General features: G+C 40.4%; 1 protein-coding gene across 1 annotated transcript in view; it reads left to right on the forward strand.

The window, feature by feature from the left end:
* Positions 1-24,554, forward strand: part of ANTXR1 (ANTXR cell adhesion molecule 1) — a 260,214-nt gene that overhangs the window by 60,395 nt on the left and 175,265 nt on the right. The window contains exons 7-9 of the mRNA XM_055540531.1: positions 1,845-1,913; positions 3,369-3,449; positions 19,284-19,344. Of these exons, the coding sequence (XP_055396506.1) occupies positions 1,845-1,913; positions 3,369-3,449; positions 19,284-19,344 (211 nt within the window). The remainder of the gene's footprint in view (positions 1-1,844; positions 1,914-3,368; positions 3,450-19,283; positions 19,345-24,554) is intronic.

Raw genomic sequence — 24,554 nt, forward strand, 5'->3', positions numbered from 1 at the left:
CTCATTCAGGACAACCTCAAAAGAAACACGATAAGAAGAAACACAGGCGGGGAGGAAGGGCGATGCCAGCCTCTTGAGGAGAAATCAATAAGAGCATTACCCTTACTTGAAGCTCTTGACTACTATTTAATTTAAATTCAGCTTTCTCCACAAGCCAGAAGTATATATTCATTCATTCATTCACTCACTATTTACTTAGAGTTTGACCTGTATGGGCACTTTGCTGGACTAGAGAAACATTGATTCGTAAGACACAGTTGCTGCCCTCAAGGACTTGACCATGTAATAATGTTCAACTTTTTGAAGGCTCTGTTGGCAAAGGGCATGAGGATATTAAGTGGGTAAACACATTACTGTCCCCCATCCTTAACTTGTACAAAATTCTCAATGGGGAGACACATGAGTAAATTATGACAGACACTTCCTGAGCATCTGGGAAACAATATATTCCTATATGAAAATACATTCCTATATAGAAATTCCTAACTTTAGAAAAAGTTGAAACTAACTATATAATAGGAATGCAAAATGGTTTATCTAGATGCAAAGTAGCAATCAAAGTAAAAACCCTAATAAGGGAATAAGTGAATATAAAATAAATGATAAGTGACAGGCTTAAAATAGGGATTGGTAGAAAAGAATTTTAGGTATGGCACATGCAAACTTAGAAAAATATTTGGAGTGCCACTGCCAATAGGAAGAGGGTGTCTGAAACAGAAAGATACATTTCAAGATACAGAAAGAAAATGAACCTTTCCATTTTTGATAATTCTATTTAAAGCCCTGCTAGAGGAGAAATGTCATATAGAAGTTGTTGCAGATAAGGCTGGGGCTAGACTGTATCTAAAAGTTAATTTTATCCTGAAAGCAGCAAGAAATAATTTCTAACTTGAAGGTAAAAAGATGTATGTTTCTGTCCCTTCTAAAATTCAGGGTTAATCATAAGTGGGTTGGAGTACTAAGAAAGGGGGATAAAAGGATATCATTGAAATCAATATGCATATATTGGGCACCTATTATATGTTTCCTATCAATTATTTATTAATTTCCTACTGTATTGACGTATACCAAGGAATTACAAATTTTGTTTTCTATTCTGAAACAAACAACCTAGAAAACCTGGAAGAGTCTTTAATAAATCAAATATTAAAACCAAGCCAAAATCTGTATATTATTCATTGTGTTGCCCTCTCAATACTTAATTGTAGAGAAGGTCATAGGTTCACCCACTCAAATATGGACCACACCATTGACCCTGTGTCTTTGGGAATAAAAAACCCTTATTCACAAAGGTGCTGACATTGATGCCCATCTGTATTGTTCTAGGCCTCATGTGAGGAGCTCTGCATATGTTATCTTATTTAATCCCCCAAACACTTCACAGAGCTAAGTCAAGCATCAAACACAGGTATATCAGGTTCCAAAGATTACAACCTTGCTGCCAGAGCATGATGCCATTACAAAAGAAGAACCTATGTCAATAAAAATCCATCAGAGGAACAGAAAAGATAATTATTTCCCCGGAATATTTAATATGACTTAGCCTACAATTTCCTTTTCCTCCCTTCGTCATTCAAAGTTTCTCATCAAGACTCTACTTCTGTGGATCTTTCTCAACACCTCCCATTAGACTAATCACGCCCTTTGCATCTACCATATTGAATTAGAATATGATGTTCACTGGAATATTGACTCTTCAGGGACAGGGACTGCCCTCTCCCTTATGGTACGTGGCACACAGTAGATGCTCAACAAATACCTGGTTATTGCAATTAGTCTGGCTGATCCAAAAGGACCGCATTTGCCTTTGCTTCTCACTCTAATGTCATTTTTCATTGGCCCAGGCGAACAGATCCCGAGATCTCGGTGCAATTGTTTACTGTGTAGGCGTGAAGGATTTCAATGAAACACAGGTATGAACATTAGATTTCTTCATGCTTGGGAGCATATTAAGCTTGTGAATGATAGAAAACATATGCATTTGGTGAGGAGGGTACATCAGCAGTATAAATACCCTTTAGATAGATGATTTTTTCAGGAATGCTAAACAGGAAGGGAGTCATTGGATGTGTGAGGGATGTGAACCCATTTGCAAATACACTTGAGGGTCTTCAACACAGAGCATCCTTTCTAGTTGACTTTTCAGTTCAGTTCAGTGAAAAGTCTTTTAGTAGATGTTAAATTGCCAAGAAGTCAAAACAGATCGAAATTAACTTGGAAACAGATTGGTTTTTTAAAATTTATTTTGACAAATCTGATTTTCTTATTTAAATGGCAAACATCCCTTTTATCTCATTAAAAACACAATGCATTTTCAATACCCCTCCCATAAATGGAAATAATTGGCCAGTGGGCAGAAAAGTATGTCCAGGTATATATAAGCAAATTGTGAAAATGTGTTAGCAACCTAGTTCTTCATAATTTATTTTTGTTTTGGTAACATGGACAATACTCGTGATATGTTGCTAAATGAATAAAATAAGGTAACAAAAACTGTTTTGGGAATAGTACGAATCCACTTTTTAAAATAAAATATATTTGTATAGAAAAAGTATGAATAACTATATATATCAAATTAACAATAATAGATGAAGGATGAATGGACAAATGGGTAGATAGATAGATGAATTATATGAACCTTTTTTAACAGATGAATTATATGAACTTTTTTTCTTTTTAATACTCCTGGGTTTTTTGAAATTTCCCAATGATTGTGTGTTCCTTTTGCAATCAGTAAAAATCCTGGCATTGACTCTAACTGTGGCAGTCTCAGCACTAGACAGAAATTTGGGAGGAGAAAAGCTCACAGATCAGTTTCTCCTTTCTTCAGTCCTCTGCTCCATCAAGCAGGAGCAGCCAAACCAGTCTTAAGGGTTCTTCCCTCAATGAGCATCTTGGGTCTAAGATAAGGGTCCCCATTCATTGACCTCACCCAACACCAAAGCTTGAATTTATTTTTAAAGTTGCTCTGAAAGGAAACCTGAGTCTGTTTGATTCAAATATCGTTGCCAATAGAAATGTGGTTGAATGGGAGAGAAATGAGCCAATGGCCTGCCCCCAAATCCATAAATACATCAACCCAGGCCAAATGTTCATCTCGCTGCGCAATCTTACCCCTGCTCCCAAGGAGACAAGCATTAAAACAAACGTAAAAGCTGGAGCCGACTCTCCGGACCCGCTCCAGAAAGGCGGCTGGTAAGCTCATTATGACTGAGGGCCTTGCAGTGAGGCCCCTGCGCCCAGGCAAGCCCTTCAGTTCCTGCGGGTTCTACATGCGATGGAGCCCCCTGGACCCAGTGGCTTTTCCCGGTTCTCCGTGTCCGAACCTTACACGTCTCCGTATGTGTTTGTGTTTGCTGTGTTCTCAGCTGGCCCGGATTGCGGACAGTAAGGATCACGTGTTTCCGGTGAATGACGGCTTTCAGGCCCTGCAAGGCATCATCCACTCAGTGAGTAGAGCAACTTCCTCTGGGACTGAATACTCCGGCCCTTCCGGCCCCCTGATCTGCTGCCCAGTGGCCCCACTGCCTCTCGCTGAGGCTGGTGGTCTTATTCTTGAGACACACGCCTTTGTATATCTTCGTATTTGCTGTGTTCCACTTCTCCCTCCTGCCTTTCACACGTGTTTCTATTCTTCTGTGCCAATTCTTCACCCTACAGTGGAAAACTAAAAATGGAAGGGAGTCCTGCTCTGGCAGTGAGCCAGACTTCAGGCAGTTCTCCTACTGGAAGCACTGTGGCCCATTGCTGTGCTCTTGAGTGACCTCAGCTTTCCCAGTCATAACTGACTGCAGCCTCCCTTCAGACCGTTGCAGGCTCAACCCCTATCACTTGCTCATCAGAGGTACTTTCCACCAGTGGTGTTCTACCTTGGCTGCCCGTTGATGATTATCTGAACAGGAGTTTTAAGATCTTCCCTGGTGATTTTAAAAGGCTTCTTTTTTTAATATTAAACTTTTATTTATTTAATGAATGGAACTTACCTGGAGTCACAACATAGGTTCTTGTTTCTCTGTTTTTTCATGGCTCATTTGTTTGTTTAATATATATAGTTGATTTACAATGTTGTGTTAGTTTCAGGTATATATACAGCAAAGTGATTCAGTTACACACACACACATATTCTTTTTCAGATTCTCAGATTCTTTTCTCTTATATTATTACAAGATATTAAGTATTGTCCCCTATGCTGTACAGTAGGTCCTTGTTGGTTATCTGTTGTATACATAGTAGTATATATATGTTAATCCCAAGCTCCTAATTTATCCCTCCTGCTACTTTCCCTTTTGGTAACCGTAAATTTGTTTTCTATGTCTGTGGGTCTGTTTTTCTTTTGTAAATAAGTTCATTTGTATCATTTCTTTAGATTTCACATTTAAGTAATATCATATGTTTGTCTTTTGTCTGACTGACTTCACTTAGCATGATAATCTCTAGGTCCACCCATGTTGCTGCAAATAGAATTGTTTCTTTCTTTTTTATAACTGAGTAATAGTTCAACCTTACTGTAAAATATGAGGGTTTCCGTGTTCCCCAGGGTTTGCACAGTCACCAGCCCTCTTTTCCATCACAACCTGGTTTTGTTTTGTTTTGTTTTTAATCATCCCTTTCCTATCAATGAACATGACCTGGCTTCCTGGATTTCTTTTCTACCATCCATCCCCTACCTAGACCCTTGGTCCAGTGGAATCCTGGAGAATGCTGATCTTTGAAGCTTCAGCCAAAAGGCCTGTGTGTGTGCTGTACCCGTAATGAAGTCCAGAGTTGCTAAAGCCTCCACCTTTAGGTCTGGGAACCAGGCGGACAGCCAGCAGTGTCTGCAGTTGGAGTTCACCAGGCTTTAGACTTGGGGTCCAAGGTGCAGATTCAGAGCTCAGAGGATCACTGTCCTTTTAAGATGTCAGTGTGGCTTTAATCCAGGGATTACTCCTCAGGAGTTCAGGATCTGTCCAGCTCCTGCAGATTGACCTAGGAAGCCCCCAACCTGTTGTGCCTGATGCTCCCTCTCCCTCCCTCCAAGGTTTGCTAAGAACCCCAGCAGAGTGGAAAGGAGAGTGAGACGTATGAACTTTGGAGCTGGTCAGTCCAGAATTTAAAGGCTGGCCCAACAACTATCATGTGTAGATCCTTGGATGAGGTATTTTCTTTCGTTCCATATTTGTGTAGGGGATTAATGATAAGACATACATTGTAGTCTTGTTTGAGGATTACAAGAGATAACACCAGTGAAAATGCCTAATATTTTTTTCAAGCACATAATCAGTACTCAAGACATATGAATTATTTCCTCTTCCACATCCCTTCACTACCACACAGGAAACTTTAGTGTTAGCTTCCTCCTGATCCTCTGAATTTCTTGAATATGCATAATGATCACGTGGAGAATCTTGTCTGCACTACCCATTCCCAGGGTCTGTCCCCAAGAGCTTCTATCAGAATCAGTATGAGATGGAGCCTATGAACCTGCATCTTTTAAATCTGCACTTTTTAGTTAGTGCCCCAGATGTTGTACATTCAGAACATCGATATGTATGACCTTACATTTCCAGAACTGTGAAAAAATAATTCCACCCCAAGTTGAGAGCTTCTGTCCTAAACATGTACATATGACAGACATCTTCTTTAAGATGTGATTGCAAGAAACAGAAACCCACTTAAAGTACCTTAATCAGAAAGTGGAAATAATTGAAAGGATTGAAGATTATCAGTTCCAATTATGGATCCCCAGGCGAGGGACCCCTGGGGTCCTGTAAATAACTTCTGAGGTCAATGTGGCACACTTGACAGTATAAACAACAAGAAACGTAATAAGCATGTAAAACAACACCCAAATAGTGATTGCTCCAGATGATTAAAAACAGGATTCAGGCCTGATCATGAATCCTGTGGCAGCTCAGAGGTGAACTGTTCTGGACTGGAGACTTCATGAGAAGTTGAGCAGACCTAAATTCCTAAAAGACCAGGGATGGGTGATGGATAGCTCCAGAGAAGAGATAATATGACCTCAGCCCAAAGAATGGAAAGGAGCAAACATATTTTGAGGACAATAATCTGTCTGGGAGAGTTTGGGTAAAGGAGTCAGGAATAATGAGAAATAAACTAAGACATTGGGTTGGAAGCAGATTGATGAGAGCCTGGAAGGAATTTTAACTCCAACTTAGTGTAATCACTGAAGCATTTGAACATCTAACAAGTGATATTTAAGAAGAGAATCTGATAGCAGTGTCTCTGTATATAAAAAGGATACTGAGGGGCCCCAGAGGCAGAAGCCCAGTCATGAGGCTACTGTAGAAGTCCTTTCTTCATATGGCTGGGTTCTAAACAGGGACAACTCTTACTCGTTCCAAGATTCTTATGAGTGGTATGCCACATCATTCAGGAGTTGGTTCCTCCCCAAATAATCTAAGTATTTTAATCTGTATAAATTGTGTTTTCTTTGACTGTTTCAGCCTTAGCAACTCATTCAAGCTCAGTATGAGCTCAGATGTTTGTAAAGCTCTCCCTACCCCTCCAGTAGAAATCACTCCAAAGATGTTTAAGAAACTTTAGTAAAACTGTCTTCCAAAAAGGGAAAAAATAATTTGAGACTCCAACCTTTTAGCTGAATGATAGCATTCTTGTGAGTTTTTATCTGGGAGTTATGCTGGTGGTTTCCATCCTTCCAATACTTGAAACCCATGTTTATTGCAGTTGTTAATTCATTTGCTTGGACAGAAAAACGAGGACAAACACAGCACAGCTCATCTTTCTCAAGTCAGACAAAAATAATTATGGCCTGAAAGTTGGCTAACTAATTTTAAGAAGTGGGTTCATTTCTCTTTCTGGATACTGAAAAGAAAACTCTTGTATCCCCTCTCCCCATCTGAAGAATCTTTTCCAGCTTTTTCCCATGGATGTTGTTTTGTGGCTAGTTTTTTTCTCATAATAAAATAGGACTGGGCTTAATTATCCAGAATAGGAGTGCAGAGCAGCTTTCAAAAGCTCAGATAATTCATGAAGTTCTAGATCCACTGTGACCTTCTTTTTTTATTGAGGCAGAGTTGATTTGCAATATTAGTTTCAGGTGTACAGCATAATGATTCAATGTTTTTATAGATTATACTCCATTTAAGGTTATTATAAATACCGGCTATATTCCTGTGTGGTACAATATATCCTTATAGCTTATTTATTTTATACAGCGGTTTGTACCTCTTAATAGTGACCTTGTTTTTAAATCCCCAGTCAAGATGCATGGGCTAATATTTATTCATTCCTCTAATATTCATTGAAAACTTTTTATGGTAGACTCTGGCCATTTGGTTATACGTAAGCAGATAGAGCAGAGAAGGCAATGGCACCCCACTCCAGTACTCTTGCCTGGAAAATCCCATGGACAGAGGAGCCTGGTGGGCTGCAGTCCATGGGGTCGCGAAGAGTCAGACACGACTGAGTGATTTCCCTTTCACTTTTCACTTTCATGCGTTGGAGAAGGAAATGGCAACCCACTCCAGTGTTCTTGCCTGGAGAATCCCAGGGACGGGGGAGCCTGGTGGGCTGCCGTCTATGGGGTCGCACAGAGTTGGACACAACTGAAGCAACGCAGCAGCAGCAGCAAGCAGATAGAGACCCTATCCTGGTGGAGCTTATAATCTAGTGGGAAGAACACATGAAAAAACAACTCAATAAGTATACATGTATAATTTAAATTGTGATGCATAGTATATAGAAAGTAACATACAACTGAGATTAATAGTAAAGTGGTTGGCAAAGAACGCAGGCTCCTTTGAAGAGATCACCTCAAAGTGAAATGGAGTTGTTCATTGGAAAAGTGTGGCTACAACATTCTTGGCAGAGCAGAACCCTAAGAAGGTGTATAACAGAATTGAAGAAAAGTGGGGCTTAGATGGTAAATGACAGACGATGAAGGAAGAAGCAAGAAGTGGCTAAATCACATGGAGCCTTGACAACTATGGTATTTTACTGTAAGGACAATAGGCAACCATGGCCAATACAAAGTCCAACAAAGGAACGACCATGTTTGTAATCAAGATGCTCAGGGAATCTAGAGATCATGGTTTTTATCCCCTTTGGATGATGAATGAACAGTCAGAACCAATAGTAATGAGACCTGTGAAAAAGAAGAAAAATTACTATGATTATTGAGCATCTTCCTTCTACCAGCTCCTTTGTTAACTACTTCCACAACCACTCTCACAAGAGGGACTTATTATCCCCATTTTACAGGTGAAGAAACTGAGGTGTAGGCAGTTAGATAAACTGCCCAAGTCTGCCCACTTATAATGGTGGAGGAGGGAAGTTGAACCCACATCTGGGTCCAAAGAGTCTGCTTTTTCCACAATACTGGGCTGTGAATGTCTGAGGAAATGGAAAATCACTGGATTATAGGGAACTGATTATCTAAGGTATGGATGCAGCAAGTCCTGGGATTCTTTGCTTCCTCAATATGATTCCTGTGTTTTGATCTTTTTACTATCCTTCATTCCTCTCTACTTTAAGGAAGAAGCACTCAGATTTTGTGTAATGTGTTAGTTCAAAGTGCTTTCACTTGTTTTCCATTTTAATCTCCCATCAGTGCAACACAGGGAATAGGCAGAGAGAAAAGCTTGTAATTTATTTTGGTACCAAATATTGTTCCTTTTTCTCATTTAATGTTACCCCATTTATGTTTTTTTTTAAATATTACCCCATTTAAAAACTATAACAGCCCTGTGAAGGAAATATTCCCATTTAACAGATGAAGAAACTGAGGCTCAGATACCCTGCACAGGGGCACACAGCTCTAATGGGGAGATCAAGGTTGGAACCCAAGTACATGACTCTAGAGCTCAGGCTTTCTCCCACCTTAATTTCCTTGGAAAGGTTAAAAATAAGTCATCATTTAGTGAATTTTTAGCTGTTAGGCACGGTGAGAATCATTTTACATAGTCATCTCATCGAATGCTCACTCCTACTGTTAAATGTAGATATTATTACTCCTTCCATAGAAGCAGATACCCTAAGCACAGAGAGATTAGCTAACTGGTCCAAGATTGCATAGCAGTGGGCAGTGATCCAGAATAGACTCAGTTCTGTCTCTAAGGTCCATAACAAGATGACCACAGCATTTAACGATTGATGTGGGTAGGCCAGGAAGCAGCTCCATTTCGGAGAAGAGGACCCTGAGGACCAAGAATATGAAATGACTTAACACAGTTCACAGTTATAGCAAAGACAAGACCAGAGTCCAGGCACGTGCTCTGGTGTGAGTGCACCATTGGTGGGCAGGAGAACCTTTGCCATTTACTATTAGGTGGAGAGCATCTCTGAAAATCTCAGTTTCTGCTCAGTGGATGAAATTCCATCATTTTGAGAGGCTGGCAGCTTGCCACAGCTGAAAGAAACATCTTCACTTTCACATTTGCTCAGGACTCTACCTCGGAGGACAGAATTCCTTGTTTTTGCAGAATTCAGTTGATAAAATTATAAAACAAAATTTAGAAGGTTAGAAGATTGGAGCCCTTTAAGCCAGTAAAACTGTAAAGGAAGAAACTATTTTTTTGCCTTTTCTTATTGTGGCTTTCTCCGGGAGTTTCCATTGACCACAACTGGTGAATGCAGTGCCAGCCCTCAAGTGAAAACATGAAGCAAAGGTCCAGCGAGGCTCCTGGGTCTTTGTTTGCCTTTTCAAAAGTGCTGCAGGCAGTGAAATGGGAACCTGCATGAAAGCTGGGTTCGGATAACACTGAAGTGGGTCTGCAGCTTTGAATCCTAACGCTTGACCTGGTTACCATGGTGCCAGCTCCTCCTCCCCACTGTCCCCACTTCTCCTGCAATCAAGGGCGGTGTCTAGAACCAAGCACACTTGGTCTCTGAGAAGAACCCAGTCACTGGCACCAAATTATATCCATCCAGGAGCATTTCTCTAGAATAAATATTTAAGCCTGCATTGGGCTTCCTCCTAATTAGAGGGGTGAGTCAGTGCCTAGAGCTTTCTGCATGTTTGATCAACTATAAACAAGTATTGAGCAAACGACTGTATTTGAAAGGATTTCTTGCAAGTTTTGGCACTAACATCCTTGTTATCAAGGAAGCTGTAAGAACTACTGAAAGTGAGGACTGGATCTATTCCATGGTGTATATATATTTATTTTATTTATGGTAACCATATCATGTGCTAATTTCTCCCTTCCCCTTATGGGAATGTGAAAGCCCCTCGTCCAGCCCTACTGGAGCTTTGACAAAAGGCAAAGCCCATCTTCCTGGCTTCCCACCCATCTACTCTTCCAAGACCCCACAAGGGACTGCTGCTGCTCCTGCTGCTAAGTCGCTTCAGTAGTGTCCGACTCTGTGCGACCCCATAGGTGGCAGCCCACCAGGCTCCCCCGTCCCTGGGATTCTCCAGGCAAGAACACTGGAGTGGGTTGCCATTTCCTTCTCCAATGCATGAAAGTGAAAAGTGAAAGTGAAGTCGCTCAGTCATGTCCAACTCTTTGCGACCCCATGGACTGCAGCCCACCAGGCTCTTCCGTCCATGGGATTTTCCAGGCAAGAGTACTGGAGTGGGTTGCCATTGCCTTCTCCTCCACAATGGACTGCTAAGGGTTTTTCTCCAATCAAAATCTAAATCCCTGGGGTTTCCCTGGGGTTCTAGTGCTTAAGACATTACCTTCCAATGCAGGGGGCATTGGTTCGATCCTTGGTCAGGGAGCTAAGATCCCACATGCTTTGTGGCCAAAAAAACCAAAACATAAAAAACAGAAGCAATATTGAAACAAATTCAATAAAGACTTTTAAAATGCTCCACATTTAAAAAAAAAAAAAAAACAAAACAGTATCTGCATCACATGCCTGTAGTCCTGGAAAGTACCTGATTTAACTGAACCAGCTCTCCTTCCAGGGCTAGCAGAAGGGGAGATTCATTTCAGCAGCAGCCCTTCTCTTAAATCAGCCTTGTTTGTGAAGGAAGAAACTGCCCTCTCCACCTTTGCCCCATCTAAATCCTGTATGGAGTTCTGTCTCAACTTCAAAATTCTGCTCGCATCCTCTCATTTCCATGGAGCCTAGCCTGCTCTCTCCTGCACCTTGAACTCTCCCTGCCTTGAACTCCACTGGCGCTAATTGTTGGCATCACTTGCTTGGCCCTTGCGTTTCCTCCTGGTCAGTTGCTGAATTGTGTAGTCACAGAGCCCGCCCCCTTTGTTGTATTCCCCCTGTGGCATTGAGTGTGGGGTTGAGCATAAGAATTCATTGCAAAGCGGCACCAAGGACTGCAGAGCCTTCGTGACCTACGTGGCACCACACATGGGCAGTTTTGTGGCTCTGTTTCTTGTAAAATCCTCTTAGTCTTTCCCTACCCTCTTTTCCAGGACTGTATCTATAAAAGATGGCATTTTGTGTTGCATTCACATTGGCAGGCCTGGAAGCATAAATAGAATTAATTGTAGTTTTTGTGGTGAGTGGAAAAGCTTTTTAAAAAATCATTTGCCTCAGGAGTCATTAATTAGACTTTACAGACATTCAGGTCAGGCATTTCAGCTAAGCTATTATTTCTATTTAACTCAGTAAAGAATCCAAATGTAATAAAAATTCCCATTACTTAAATAGGCTGAAGAGATTGCAGGGAGGTATGTTCAGTTAATCCTCAGGTCAACCCCACACCCTCCAGCTCCTTTTCCTATATCTAGGAATCTGTTAAGACTTATTGTAAAAGCAATAGCAGAATTTAGACAAAATCCATTGAAACACTGCAGGGTCCAGCTCCCCATGAGGGCCACTGACTTTGCCAGTATTCATGAAATCAACAAGCTCGTCTTACTAAATAAACCTCTTCTTGGAGTTCACAGTTATCTGAGCTTTCCTTCTGAAAACAAGAGAGGAAAGTGGTTTCATAGAAAAACGATGAATTTCCTCAGTTTCAAAACCTTGTTTGTCCTGTGCTCCTTCACACCAGACTCTCCTTGAGTGTGCAACTAAGAGAAGAGTACCATATATTTAGATAAGCTGGATGCCCCTCTCCAGACAAAAACTCTTGCATGTTTTGAGGATAATAAACTTTATGGTCTAAAATTCAGTAATCTCTTAAACATGTCTTTCTTGCACGTTGGAATATTTACTTGGTATTATGCATGACTATACATAGGAGCCTGGAGGGCTAGGGTCTACAGGGTCATAAAGAGTCAGACACAACTTAGCAACTAAACACAACAATGACTATACATAAAATCATGAATGAATCCTAGAAAGATCTGTGTGTGTTAGTAAATTTTTATTTTAAGTTCAGATTCTGTAGAACTGATAGGAATCTAGGATAAGGTCCATAGTTAACAATAAATATGTCTGTTGCTGTTAAGTCACTTCAGTCGTGTCCGACTCTGTGCAATCCCATAGACATCAGCCCACCAGATTCCCCCGCCCCTGAGATTCTCCAGGCAAGAACACTGGAGTGGGTTGCCGTTTCCTTCTCCAATGCATGAAAGTGAAAAGTGAAAGTGAATTCGCTCTCTTAGCGACCCCATGGACCGCAGCCTACCAGGCTCCTCCATCCATGGGATTTTCCAGGCAAGAGTACTAGAGTGATATGTCTATTGAGTTTTAAATGTGGAATGGAATTTACTTAGGAAAGGTGACTATCTTTTTTTTCTTTCCAAAATTTTATTAGAGATCAAATAGTTTCAAAATTCGTGAGGGCAAGATTGACAGTCCTGAAGACAAGGATGAGCCAGATCCGTGTCCCAAGCTCCCTGATGTTTTCTAAAAGCAATATCCTCCAGGTTTATCCAACATGAATACTGCCATCAGCTATAATATTGTACCTGGGAGTCTGAACCCCACCTCCCAAACATATACATTTTTGCCAAGTAAAGGTACCAAGGCCTTTTACAAAGCAGGCCTGTCTAGACCTTAAACATGGGGATATAATATACCTACAACATTACTGTTTTAAAATATAAGTCATTTAAAAGGATGAAGGTCAGAAGTAGTCCTGCTGGAAGGCAGTCTCCAAAGATGGTGGTGCTTAATAAGAAGAGGGAGATGTTACAAGATGCTGAAACTAGCCTTGTATTCAAGAGACTATAAAAGATTTAAAATTCAATTTAAAAAGCCAGAAAAGATTAATGTAATAAAAGATTATATTTATGGGGAAAAAGAAAGACTGCTATATAATATGCTAAAATGCCAATTAATGAAGCCATGCAGAAAGTGTGCCATTTGTGCAACAAATATTTATTTAGTGCCTACTATGTGCTGGATAAAAACAATTCTCCTTGCCTTTGTAGAGGTTATAGTCTAAGAGGGAAGATAGACAATGACCAACCAATCATAAATATATCATTATAAACCACAATAAGTCCTCTGGAAGATGGTAATTTATACTAAAATGTGAATGAATACAGAAATATTTCATTGGTAAAATCACCAAGACTTAGGTCACAAAATCCATACTGAATTTGGAGGGTGACAATGAGAGTGAGTGTAAGGGAAATTGCTAAGTTTTGGCTTAGAGAACTGCTGCTGCTAAGTCACTTCAGTCGTGTCTGACTCTGTGCGACCCCATAGACGGCAGCCCACCAGGCTCCCCCGTCCCTGGGATTCTCCAGGCAAGAACACTGGAGTGAATTGGGTGATAGATAGTTAACCACCTATGGGCCAGCCTACTTCAAGCTGTAGGCATCTTAGAAGCAGAATATGCCTTTCATGATAAATAAGACACTAAGAAACATGCTATCTAGATATGTAGAAGCAGAAGGCCCTTATACCACAAATGGATAAAGGAAATTGGTCTTATATGAACACACACAAAACCCTTCCAACAGGAAATGGCCAAGTAAATAAAGAATGATAGTTTATTAGGGAAGGAGGCAGAGCAATGAGGGGGAAAAAATTAGGTAAGCTTATGGTAAGGGAGGGATTCATAACAACTCTATGCAAATATTCACAATCTTTAAGGATTCTTGAGAAATCTCTGCATAAACCCTGAATTTATGAGAGAAGTCTTCAAAGTAAATAAATAAAGTCCTGGACTAATCCACCATGGATTTCACTTTAAATATATTGAATAGCTTTCATTACTTGGCAGAGTTATTTTACATCGGTTGCCTCTTTTACTCCCCTAATAATCTAATGAGGTGTTCAAGAGTATCACTACCAGTAACAACACGTGCATTTCTAGAGCTCTTTACAGCGTCCAACATGCTTACCCATATATCTTCTTTTTGAAATCTGCCCAAAAGGTAGCAGGATAACATTATTAGCCATCTTTCAGGCATTTTCAGCAAATAGGATTTAGCAAGAGGCCAATGGTGAGTGATGAGATAGACGCAGTTATGAGTGACTGTCTTTGCCCAAGAGTAGTAGCAGTCATAGCAGTAGGTAACAGAAGTAAGAGTAACAGCTACCATTGTTTGAGAACTGAGTATGTGTTAGAGATCCTGCTAAGAGCTTTACTACTAAGGCTGCTCTGAGCCTGTTTCTTGGTACCTTATTTTCATGAAAGGCACTTGTTGGCTGATGGCCCAAGGTCATTAAATAACTATCTATTGACTAATCACATCTGTCTAGTTCTGTCTACAGAACAAAAACCTTGTCAGTATTCCTTAATCTCACTCTCTTCCTCACTCTCTAAGCCAACTTTTACCACCTAAGTTCTATTGATTTTACAAATGAAACTTCTCTGCATTCTTGTCTGTTACTCATTTTACCATCAGACAGCTCTTTGAGGTCAGTGTTTTTCTTATTCTCATTTTACAGAAAAAGAAACTGAGATGCAGAAGTTTAATAACTTATCCAAATCCTCCTGGCCAGTAAGTGGTGGGGCTTGGATCTGAACAGAAATCTATTTAAAGTCCAGATCTATTTTTTTTCTGTCTCCAGAGCCCAGGTTCCTAAGAATAAATCATCGTTAGTTGAGGATATCCAGGCCCTGTGCTATGGACTCTACCTATAGTATCTCATTTAATCTTCCCAACTCAACAACTTCATGCAGTAGGTACTGTTCTTATCCTACCATTACAGATGAAGAAACAGACTCAGAGAGGTTATGGAACTTCCCCAAGGTCACAGTGCTTATGAGTTGACCCAAAAATTTGATTCCAGATTCTAAATTATTAGTATGTTAAACTGTTTCACAAAATTGGGGTTCAGACAAGTTTAAGGATTTGCCAGGGACCATAAGTCAGACAAGTAGAGGACCAGGATCAAGGCCAAAAGCCAGTTCCTCACACTGGTTAGGCTTGAGGCATGTGGTAGACTTAGCCCAGTCTCCAGTGGAGGTCAATTATTCTGTCACCTCTGACATCACCCCGACCCTGTGTGAGTTCTTTCCGCTCTGTCTAGTCATTTCCCATCATCTGGTTCCCAGTGCTGTGTCTGTACCTCCTCCATGGCTACCAGTGCCCAGATCAGGGATGGATCCTCTGCCTCCCCACACCCATCCAGTCTCCAGTCCCTTAGGCTGCTCTGCTGTCTACTGAAGTTCAGACAGACTGATTACTGTACAGTCTGGGCTGCTAATAACCAAAGGACCCCAAATCCACCCCATGCCATTCTGACTTCCTACCTTTTGAAACCAGATATTTCAAATTAATAGAAGCCACAGTCCCAGACAAATCCTGCCCATCCCCCTCACTGATAAATTTTACTCTATTGGCTGCACCGTATCCCTTCCAGATGTTTTATGTTAAGATTGGGAAAGCTGTGTTTTTACTGGATTGAATCACTGCACTTGGCTGACATTTTTTGGCCCTAATACACTCCTTAGATTTATCAGCTAATTGCAGACACTTTGAGAGAATCATACGGCATGTGTTTATTATGACAAAACCTGCAAGTGTGTCTTTGTGGTTAAAGATTCACGGGTGTTTCCTTTACTGACCCCTGGTTAAGTATTAGAGTTAGTTCAAAAATGTTGCTTCCAAGTCAGGAACGTAACATGGGTGAAAATTTCATTTTTGTGTTTTGATGGAGTTTGAGGAATGGGACAGGATAGATCCAATAGCTCAATTTTCATTCTTGGACTGTTGAAATATTTAGTTGAAGATAATGAAATGACTTATAAATGGAGATGGAGGAATTTTATTTAAAATGTAAGAAACAGCTTTATGTTGTTCTAATATCACTTAAATAAATTTCTCCAATGGGTCAATTCTGTTTCTTCCAATGTGGCCTGTTTGGAGATTTATGCCTGAAGACATGATGAAGAGGGTGGTTGCCTCCCTGAGTAACGGCCACCAGTAGCTAGGATGGCCCTTCAGGCAAGAAGAGCCCAGTGGCAGCAAACTAGGGCGGAGAGAGGAGAGGACAGTCATCACAGTTCAGGTAGCTCAGGTGCTATCTGGGGAGGATCTGGATGAGGATCCTGGCAAGCCCCAATCCTAGGATGCTGCTGCATCGAAAGGACTATATTCACCATTGGAAAGAGGAGGAAGGAAAAGCCTGAAGGGAAACACGGATGCCCAGGATATGTCCTTCGGTGGGGGTGGGGGTCCCTCATTCCAAGTAACAATGTCAGTGAAGGGCTCAGGGGTGATACTGGGTCCCCAGAGCCAGGTATGTGAGGACCACTGACCAACAGAGATGGAGGTGGAGAGTTGGGTGCATGTTATCTCATTCTTGCAAAACAGGGGGAACTGAGACCACCTGTGCTTGAGGTGCGTGGTGACTGGGTAAGCTAAAGCGAGAGGAAAAAGTCAAGCGCTGACAAAAACGAACAAATTGCTTTAACTCTGGAATCACATAGAAGCTGAAAACAGATACTAAAATGCCTTTAAATTGTGAAAGAGGCAGAAAGAATGTTCAGCAAAAATAGCTGGAAGTCTGAATCTTAGAATTGTCAAGAAAAAGAAATACAGTCAGCCCTCTGTAACCTGGGTTTCACATTTGCAGATTCAACCAGCTGGGGATCAAAAATATTTGAAAAAAAAAAAAAATCCAGAAAGTTCCAAAAAGTAAAACTTGAGTTTGCAGCATGCTGGGGACTATTTACATAGCATTTCCATTGTATTATGAATTATAAGCAATCTAGAGATGATTTAAAGCAGCGGTCCCCAACCTTTTTGGCACCAGGGACTGATTTTGTGGGAGAAAATTTTTCCATGGACCAGGGGTGGGGGCGGGGGAATAGTTCAGTGGTAATGCGAGTGATGGGGAGTGGCAGATGAAGCTTCACTGGCTTGCCTGCCACTCACCTCTTGCTGTGCGGCCCAATTCCTAACAGGCCATGGATGTGTACCATTTCCATAGCCTGGAGGTTGGGGACCCCTGACTTAAAGTATATGGAAGAATGTGTACAGATACTCCACCATTTTATATAAGGGACTTGTGCATCCTCTGATTTCGGTGTCCATGGAGATCCTGGACCAGTCCTCCTGCAGGTACTGAGGGAGGACCATGCTGCTTCTTATGATTCTCAGGTATAGAGAATTACCTCAAATACCTGGTTGCGAGGGAGCCTCTTTCGGTGAATACATCTGAATGTTTTGTCGTCTGTATATCAGAGAACAATTTTCTGAAGCATGTTATTCATTTCCTTTCACAATGCTTCTCTATGAGGATGCCCAGATTTCTCTCTGGAATGGGTAAATATTATCTCTTCTGAGAAACTGGTTTGTTTTCATTCTTCAGACTGAGAATCTCATAAATATTGTCTGTCCTCATTTGCTACTAGAAAGCTTAGAATTAAATTCAGGAGCCACTCCTAACAAGGAAATAAGCTATTTCCAATGTATTTTGTCTATGCTATTCTCACTCCTTACTTCATCTTCCCCTGATTTTCCCTTTAATCCATTTCCTCCCCTTTTGTAATTTATTATATATTTTGTTTTACTGTATCCTTGTGGCATATGTATCACTTAAGCTGGAACAAAGAAGCATATTTGCTAAAAACATCCATGCAAGTTAATGTGTGTTTCCCAATGCTAAAAATCCTTTTTTTCTTTCACAGACTTTACATTTTATTTCACTATTAATTCTTTTAACAAATGCCCCCTTCATAAATAGAGCAAAATGGTCTTCTTCAGCCCTCTGACCCATTTCAATTTCCAAATTAAGTAAGGCCCGCCCAAATAAAGATCCTGCAGTATATCACTCAGTGTCCTATACTTGCTTAAAATGCTTGGCCAAAATTTTAGAATCCTTATGCAGTAAGCAGTGGGATTCATAAATGGCAGAGAAAAGCTTAAAAGTCAGATACCCCGATTTCACCAGAAGCCTTTAATTCCCTGTGCAGTCTTGGAGTTCTCCAGACTCTCCACTGAACCCTGAAAGACTCACTTGGGGGGAAAACTACATTTCCGTTTACGTAAGGTCCTCTTAAAGTGTGAGGCACAATAAGCAGGCTTCAAAGACATCCTTCGCCTGCAGCATGTTTCCACTTCTTTAACTAGAAGGTGACTGAGTAATCTGAGCATGCATCTCTTCTAGACAGTTGGCCATTTCCATCCTATCTCTCTGGTCTTATCTATTAATCACTTGTTTTTCTACTTTTTAAGCTTCTTTTGTTCCAGCTAAAGAGGTCTATGCATTTCTAGTTTCTTACCTTTGCAAATGCCACTCCCTGCTGGGACCTTAACCTTCCCCTAACTTACTCCTGCCCACTTGACTGCGTCCCACCCTCAGCAGCCACTTCTTCCAGGAAGCCCTTCTCAATTACAGCCCTGAGTGATCTCCCCCATGAACTCTGTAGCTCGTACTGTCTGCCCTTTTACCCTGGCATCTATCACATAGAATGGTCCATGGTTATTTATCTTTTCAAGTGTAGCTCCCATTTCATCTACTGGATGTAAACGTCTCTATAACTAGGACTGGCCTTTCATAGATTCAATGCATATCTGCCAGAACAAATGAATAAATAATTCCTATGGCTTTTGTGGGGCTTCCAGGGTGTTGCTAGTGGTAAAGACCCCACCTGCCAATGCAGGAGACCTAAGGGATGCAGCTTCAATCCCTGGGTCAGGAAGATCCCCTGGAGGGGGGCAAGGCAGCCCAATCCAGTATTCTTGCCTGGAGAATCCCATGGACAGAGGAGCCTGGCAGGCTGCAGTCCATAGGGTCGCACAGAGTCGGACAGGACTGAAGCGACTTAGCACACAGGCACATAGCTTTTGTGACACCCAGAACATCTAGCACAGTACTGCTCCTTAAATGCTTGACATTAATGATATCAGTGAAAATGTAACACTCTACTTATCCACCCACTACAGCATAGTATCCTTGAGCCTTCTGATCCTGGTAGCTAAAATCAAACCCACTTTTCTAACAAAATAGCTATGCTTTGACTTTGACTTTTTGATTTCCTCTCCTCCTAGATTTTGAAGAAATCCTGCATCGAAATTCTAGCAGCTGAACCATCCACCATATGTGCAGGAGGTAAATTGAAACTAAGTGTTAATTGCTGTCACATGAATGATGAGATATCGAATTCAGGTCACGGTTACTTCATCAGTAGCAAAGAAGGGAGTTGGGGCACAAAAGGGGAGGGGGAAAAAAGGAGTAGAAATTGCTAAATTTGCTTCTGGGTCAAAAAGGTAATAAATAAACAACATGTCAGTTGTTTGAAAGTTTGAAAAAGCCTATCCAAATTCTCTCCTTTCGTGGAAACTAATTATAGGAATATTACAGAAATACTGGATTCCCACACACCGCTACCAATACCCCTTTAACCCTTCATCTTCATGGCAGCCCTACATCACATCACAGTGATCACAGGCCACCTCTGAAATGTTGACATATTTAATTGTTTAACTGGTGCTGAACATCTTTCCGTAACTAATATTTTGATCTTAGTTAATCGCCCCATCTGCCAGCCCTTACAGAATGTCGATAGGCAACTCCAGGTGTCCCCATAAAGAGTCATTATAATTTTGTCATTAATGCAGCAAACCTCTACTTAACAAAGAATCACCCTTCTCTGGGTCACAGTATTTTTTCTGACTGATCAAAATTGGGGTCTTGTTGTTGTTTTGTATTATAATGGACTGCCTAAAGCTTCAACCGTGCTGGCTCTCTTCGTACAATTCCTGGTAGTTTCCCCATCATTCTCCTTTTATTTATTTAAAAAGTACCGTTAGGCACCTACTGAATGCCAGGCACTGTGGTAGGTGCTCAAGATTCGAAAAGGATAAACTCTCTCTCCATTATTTCCTGGTGCTCTAGGACCTGGAGTCTTCCACTGTTGAGACCTCACTGTTAACATAATCTTTCTAGTCTCCTAAAATACCAAGTGCCAATTATTAATTTATCATAGAAAATATATCATGCAACCCTGTAAGTAGTGAGGAAGAACTTTCCAGCTTTTTCAAAAACTGTACACTTTTATTCTTTATGGCATATTTTATTGATATAAGTGAGGTAATTCCTTGAGGATTTCCTTCTAGTTTCATGGCTATATTTTAGAATAGCTGAAGCACTTTCAAGGAGTTAGATGTACTGAATAGTATGAACCAACAACAAAACACTAAGTATATATATGTAAACATACAAAGTTGTTAGGGGTACTTGGGGACTGACTATTCAGAAATGTGTATAAATTTTCTGAAGAAAAGCAATCAACAAAGAGTATCTGTTGACCTCTAAATACACTGCTACCTGGCAACACAGATGGCAGCAACATATGTAGCTGGCACAAAGACAGGTCCAGGAAAACCTTCTTAAGAAAAAGAATTGAAATATCTTACTTTTGCAAATTTACAAAAGCATATGACTACATGAAACCCAGTGCCAGGAGCCTTAACCAGGGTTCATTAGCTCCAAGGTAAATCTACCTCCACAATTTTTATCATTCCTTTATTTTAAAACAATTAGAAAACAGGGGAGTTCCTTAATTATGCAATTATCTCATTCGTGAAAAAACAACCCAGACTTGCAGTTTAGCAATCCTACTGGATGTTTTGCAACCGTGTATTGAATCAGAACATTTAAAGACAATGAATACTGAATTCTGTTAATTCAGCAGCATAATCAGTTCCCTTCCTGTAAGGTTATTGGGGACAGAGAAGAAATCTTTCTCTCCACTTCCCACTGCCTCAGAGTACATGGTACTTAATAGGTGGTCAATAAATGTTGACCGAATGCCTTGATTCATATATTCCTTCAATAAACAATGCACCAATTTTTGTTCATTTGACCCTGATTAACAACTACTTTCACCTAATCTCAAGAAGTTATCAGACCTTTGAATTGCCAATTTAAAATGAAGCAAAATTAGAAATAGCCAAAGACAGAACAAGACCCCTCAAACCCACAAAATCTCAACCGGTTGGACAATGGAAAAATATCTTATTAAATAATTCTTGAATCAAAGATTAATAAACCAAAATCTGCTTTACTTACCATCAATGTGTTCAAGATAATAAAAAGCCCACATATATAAATATAATGAATATGTCACAGAAATATCAAGATCCACAAGATCTGATCCTAGCAAATTCAGTTTTTAGTCTGTTTCTTATTAAATAAAAAACAAAAATAATTAAGTAAAAGATGTTTTTAAAGCTAAGGAAAATACAAGAAAAAAGATTAAAATGCATTAATGAATTTAAACAAATTAAAACAAGTTAACTGATAAATTATGCCAGGAGCTGTGTCTTTGACCAATAAAATAGACAAATCTCTGGTAAATCCAATCCAAAGAATCTTCCTGTGGATATTTTTTAAATCTCTGACTGAAATGCAATAGTGCATATTTTATAAACAAACAATAGTTTCCCATATCAGAGTAAACTATCCAATTATATTTATTTTATTTCTTTTTTAATTAAAGTATAGTTAATTTACAATGTTGTGTTAATTTTTGCTGTACAGAAAAATGATTCAGTTATATATGTGTGTGTGTATATATATACATTCTTTTTTATACTTTTTCCCAGTATGGTTTATCACAGGATAATATTTCCCTGTGCTATACTGTAGGGCCTTGTTATTTATCCATTCTATATATACGAGTTTGCATCTGCTAACCCCCAACTCCCCCTCCGCGCCCCCCCCCCTTTCCTTTATTTCTTAGAAAAAAATCAACACAAGACACAACAATGGGACCTGGTCATATGTTTTGAAAAGGCAAGCTCCCACCTCTCTTGACTTAGAATCATTAGGGTTAAAACATGTTGATTAGAGAATAACTTTATTAAGAAGAAAATGAAACTTTCATAAGATATCCCTACTCCAAAAGTTCTTCCAAGGATTCTCTTAAAGGTCTATCTCTGATCATTCTTGGAGTAAGCATGGCTTTCATGAAATATTGGGGGCCACTTCCCCGTGGTTACAAACTCCTATCAAGTAGACCCAGACATACCCCATCTGAAATTTTCATTAGGCTACTGCGAGGATCCAGAGATTTATGTGAAAGTGCTTTAAAAATCATGAACTGTTATAACAAAACAAGGTGATATTATTATCATAAGTATCATTTTAATAAGGATTGAAGGTCAATGTGAGAATGTTGATAACATCATACCTAGATGAGAAAAATATGCCTATATGTTTTTCTGAGCTTCCCTGATGGCTCAGTGGTAAAGAATCCACCTGCCAATGCAGGAGACGCGGATTTGATCCACTGGTCAGGAAGATCCACTAGAGAAGGAAATGGCAACCCACTCCAGTATTCTTGCCTGGGAAATCCCATGGACAGAGGACCCTGGCGGGCTACAGTTCATAGGGTGGCAAAAGAGTCAGACATGACTTAGTAACTAAACAACAGTGTTTCTCTACTGAAAGAAAACTGGAGAAATATATAGAGTTCAGAGTATCTGCAAAATGATTCACTAACTCAATATGTACTGAAGGGGAAAGTAAACAAGGAAATATTGAGACTAAACCCTGTGAAGAAGATAGAATTTGCTTTCATCCAAAACCTTTCCTCTCAGCCCCTTCTCCTGCTTCTCTGAATTACTTCCCTTCCTTGGCCGCCAGAGCACCCCCTCCTGTGAAGCCCCACCCAGGCCTGTCCGCTCAAGACACTCTATGCTGATGACTGCATTCCCCCAAGACAGTGATCTCTGCTGGCTTTCACCAGCAACTCAGCAACAGGCATTATTCCGACGCACACCGAGCTCTGAGTGAGGCAGTGAGACAACGCACTGGACGACAAAACTGAGATCCAACACAGACCTTTCCATGTTGGCCTGCAAATAACATGGTGAAATTTAATAGGACAAATATAAAATGTTGAACTTGCAAACAGTTTCATGGACAAGCAAGTTTAGAGAAACTTGACTTAGTAACAGTTCATGCAAAGAAAAAGAAAAAAGCAAGAAGACGCATAGCTATCTTGAGAGCCAACAAGAATGCCTTTGACAAAAAAGAAGCTCATGCCATCTTAGGGTGCATCAGTAGCCATCCAGTGTCCAGGGTAAGAGAGCTAATTCCATGCTGTGCTATTCCAAGTTCAGACCATGGCTCCAAGTCCCATATTTTAAGGATAGCACTGACACATGTTCTTAATAGAAGAGGAGATGGAACTAGAAAGCATTTAATAATTCATTCAGGATGTGAGGGCAGCCTGGCTGTGATATCTCCACTGATAGACAGGCTTGATTGAGCTGATCTGGCTGGCTAGACAGCTGTCCCCTCCCTCCCTCCCACGTGTGTCCCTCCTGAAGCTGTATGCTTAGTAGAAGAGGATAACCTTCTGCAATAGTGCTTCATGCGTAGTTCATGAATGCTATAGTGCTTCATGCACTGTAGTCCATTCTTCAGTCAAGGATATACAAGTAGCTGTGCTCCCTTGCTACCACCTCCAGACAAGCACTCAAGGTCCATTTACAGGAACACGCAGGATAGTCAAGCTTCTAAGAATCCAGTCACTGATTCTTTCCTTCCTTCCTTCTTCCCTTTTTTCTTTCCTTCTTTCTCCCTCTCCCTCCTTTCTTTTTTCCTTTTCCATCAATTCTTAGTGTCTACTAAGTACCAAACAATGTGAAAAGATTTGAGTACCAAAATGCATGCCTGGTCCCAACCCCCATGAAATTCTCAGTCTTCTCTAGGAGATAGTCATATGTTCAGATAAAATACAAAACCATGTATGAAGTGCTATAGCAGAGATCTGCTCAAAGAGATGCTAATGAGATGCTTGTGGGATGAGAAAGGACTGAAGCGACCACAGATATTTAGACAAAAGAATTGAAACACAAGGATATTTGGAGAACTCCCATGCAGAAAGGACTTATTGGTCTTATTATATGTAGCTTTAGGAGACCACCACCGAGCGGTTGGGGAGGAATTCAAGGAGGCAGATTTTGGCTTAACACATGCAACTTTTACAATGAAAGCTTTCCTACAGTGGAGTAGATGGTCTGAACTTTCCACCCCTAGAATTATGCGAGCAACAGCTGAATGACCATCTGTAAACATATGCTGTCCAGAGAACTCCTCCTTTGGGTTTCCTTTATAACTTTAAGTTTCTAAAGACTTAATTCAACATCAGCTAAGATATTAATGGCTGATTATTGTTAATTGATAAAGAGACCAGTACACTTGGAACTATTTTGCATTTTAACAAAAAGTCTTGATGGGAAGAAGATGTAGGGATCTGCCCTGATCAAAAAGAATTTCATTCAATAAAATGAGTGAAACTATTTGGA

This window comes from Bubalus kerabau, chromosome 11, assembly GCF_029407905.1.
Source record: "Bubalus kerabau isolate K-KA32 ecotype Philippines breed swamp buffalo chromosome 11, PCC_UOA_SB_1v2, whole genome shotgun sequence".
In the NCBI taxonomy this organism is placed as follows: Eukaryota; Metazoa; Chordata; class Mammalia; order Artiodactyla; family Bovidae; genus Bubalus; species Bubalus kerabau.